Below are 2,909 nucleotides of genomic sequence, written 5' to 3'. Positions count from 1 at the left end.
GCAGGGGGCAGCTATGCTTATGGAGGCCAGCCTGACCCAACCTGGAAGCCTTGTGTGACTGCACTCTCAGGATTTTTTCCCACCTCCTCCAGGCCTCCACGTGGAGCTGTGTCAGCTCTTCAGCACAAAGGATCCAGAGGGCTGGGGCTACTGATAGGGGGCGGTTATCAGAGCCACTGTGCAAACAGAGAGGAGCCAATAAAACACCAGGCAGTGGGAACTGGACATTCTGCAGGCTGTCCAGATACAGTAGAGCAGACATGGGTCCTCGAGGCGCCCCTCTCCTGGCAGTGGTCCTGGTCTTGGGGCTGTATGCTCTGGTGGATGGCCAGAAACCCTGTAAGTAAAAGTCCAGGCCTGACCCCTCAGGTGGGAGGTAAAACCTGCTTGAGTCCCCGTGAGTGGTGGGCTGTGGGTCACCCATCCCCTGTACTAGGTGGGGTTTTTCTAGATGTTCCCTCAAAGGACAAAGGCAGGGTGACAGCTTGTAAGGAGCTAGACAGCACCCTGCAATCTGGGTGCTGCTGTGTGGGGCTCAACCAGTGACTCCTATTCAGAAGGGCCGAGTCCACAGGTGTCAGCCTGGTTAGGAGGACAGCAGGGCCTGCTGCCCTGGGCCCATCTTGTCCCCTTCTACCTGGATCTCTGCCCAGGTCCACAGGGCCATCATCTTTACAGAAGGTTTGTGAGGCCTTGATTTTTTTTTTTTGTTTTGTTTTGTTTTGTTTTTTTTTGTTTTGTTTTTATTTTTGTTTTACTAAATGAAGCTGTTTCTATAAAATCCCGTGGTTTCCTCAGGAGGAAGTCAACAGCTCTAACATGGGCAAAATAAGATCTCATGTCATTCCTAGGGACATGGGACTGTGGAAGGTACCTGACGACCTAGAGCAGGATGAGGCAGGGACCCTGGACAGAGTGGTCCATGGATGGATCTATCCACAGCTCCCTGCCAGTGCTCTAGGATGACACCACATAACAGAAAGAACTGTGGCTTCCCGGGCATCACCAGCGACCAGTGCTTCGATCTCGGATGTTGCTTTGACTCCAGCGTTGGTGGAGTCCCATGGTGTTTCCACCCACTTCCAAAACAAGGTAAAGTTTGGAGACCCAGCTCCTCCTTCCAGCTGTCAGTTTAGGACCAGGCCCTGGGCAAGGTCTAGAGCAAGTACTTGGAAGCCTGGTTGTTTGTCTAGAGCTAGCCCAAGTTTATGAAAAGGAAGCCTTAGTGTCTCTTCTAGACCTTCCCTGCCACCCCCATGCCCTGTATCTACACTTGCCTGTGAGCAGACCTAACTGTTTTCTACCTATATATAAAACCCTAATTCCAAAGAAGCTTTGGAAAGGAAATGGAGATATTGGGTAAGATGGCATCACCATCCGTGCAAACAGACTTCAGACTTTAAGATGGGTGTTGAGGCTTCTGGTACCTTTTTCAGAATGTGTTTCAGCCAGGGCAAACTGTGAATACATTTTGTGTGTGTGTCCATCAAGGCATGGACCTTGCTGTTGGGGCACACCCATTATAGGGAATTTTGTCTCCAGGGGTTTAGTGTACTTAAAACAACAACAACAACAAAAACAAAAACAAAAAAACCAGGTAGGTGGGTGGCCATGTGCTAGGTGCCTTTCACAATCAGGATTGTCAAGCCTACTCTGGGCTGGGTACAGTTGGCTACTCACATTTTACAGAGCTGAACCCTGAGTCCAGAAAAAGTGATATGGTTTTTCCCAAGGTTCCGGTTCTGCAGATATTTCCACCAGTGCTGACTGCCATACACTCGTGTCCTCCTTTGGGAAGCACAGCCCAGCCCTAGCTCTTACTGTGTTGACAGACACCAACCCAAGTTGCTCCTTGGGACACACTGAGGCTGCAACTTTAGTGTCTTTGGAAAGGTGGGACTGGTGGCCCTCAGTGAACGGCTAGCCTGACAGAGTCTTGTATGCTGTTTCCCCCATAACCAGAATCAGAGCAGTGTGTCATGGAAGTGTCAGCCCGGAAGAACTGTGGGTACCCGGGCATCAGCCCTGAGAATTGCACTGTTCGAAACTGCTGCTTTTCCAACCTGATCTTTGAGGTGCCGTGGTGTTTCTTCCCACAGTCTGTGGAAGGTAAATGGTTGCAGGTGGAGGCACACCTGGGGCCTGTAATGAGCTTCTCCCATCTCTTCCCACCTGCTGAGGACCCCTCCCCTGTGTGTGTGTGTGTGTGTGTGTGTGTGTGTGTGTGTGTGTTGTGTACATTCACAGGTGTGTGGAGGCTGGAGTTTGATATTGGATGTCTCCCTTAGCCTCTCTCCACCAGGTCCCTCTTTGAACTTTGAGTTCACTGATTGGGTGAGGTGGCTGGACAATTTGCTCCAGGGGTCTGTATAGGTCCACCCCAACCCACTCCCAACAGGAAGGTTATAGACATGTCCCACCACACCTGCCTTATTGTGGGAACTCAGGGGTTCAGAACTCTGACACTCAGGCATCGGCAGCAGGTGTTTTCCTGACTGAGCAACACCCGGGTGGTTTGTTGTGTGACCACACACACTGGTCGGCAGGTTCCTCTGGGAAATTTCTAGTGTTTGGGGAGAACAGGCCCTCAGAGAATGCCGAGGCTTGGCGGTCATCCTTTCCCATTTTGTCCTTCCTCGGCACCTGTTGGTTATGAGGGGCCACACTACTGAGCGCAGGCACTCATGGCTCCTTGGCATGCTTATCAACCACCCTGCTTTTCCTCCTCCAGATTGTCATTACTGAGAGGTCCTGCTGTCCAGCTGCTGGTTCCCTGGGAGCTGCAAGCCAGAGGAAAAAGGTTTCAGCTGGACTCCATCAATTTCTGAGTTTTCATAAACCATCCTGACTCTCTGCAGTGGCCAATCATGGCAATATTCATAGTAAAGAAAACTTTAAAAACTGGCAAA

The 2,909-nt window shown here is 50.9% G+C and overlaps 1 protein-coding gene across 1 annotated transcript; it reads left to right on the top strand.

Annotated features, from left to right (window-relative positions):
• The first annotated feature begins 207 nt into the window (after window positions 1-207).
• LOC114703968 (trefoil factor 2) lies at window positions 208-2,909 on the top strand. Its single transcript, XM_037199936.1, has 4 exons — window positions 208-339; window positions 943-1,092; window positions 1,963-2,109; window positions 2,732-2,909. The coding sequence occupies exons 1-4, from the start codon at window positions 261-263 to the stop codon at window positions 2,743-2,745; spliced, it is 390 nt and encodes a 129-aa protein (XP_037055831.1). The 5' UTR covers window positions 208-260; the 3' UTR covers window positions 2,746-2,909.

Source organism: Peromyscus leucopus, chromosome 16_21 (assembly GCF_004664715.2).
Source record: "Peromyscus leucopus breed LL Stock chromosome 16_21, UCI_PerLeu_2.1, whole genome shotgun sequence".
Classification (NCBI taxonomy): domain Eukaryota; kingdom Metazoa; phylum Chordata; class Mammalia; order Rodentia; family Cricetidae; genus Peromyscus; species Peromyscus leucopus.
The sequence above is the reverse complement of the archived record's forward strand: the minus strand, read 5'-3'. Positions and strand labels throughout refer to the sequence as shown.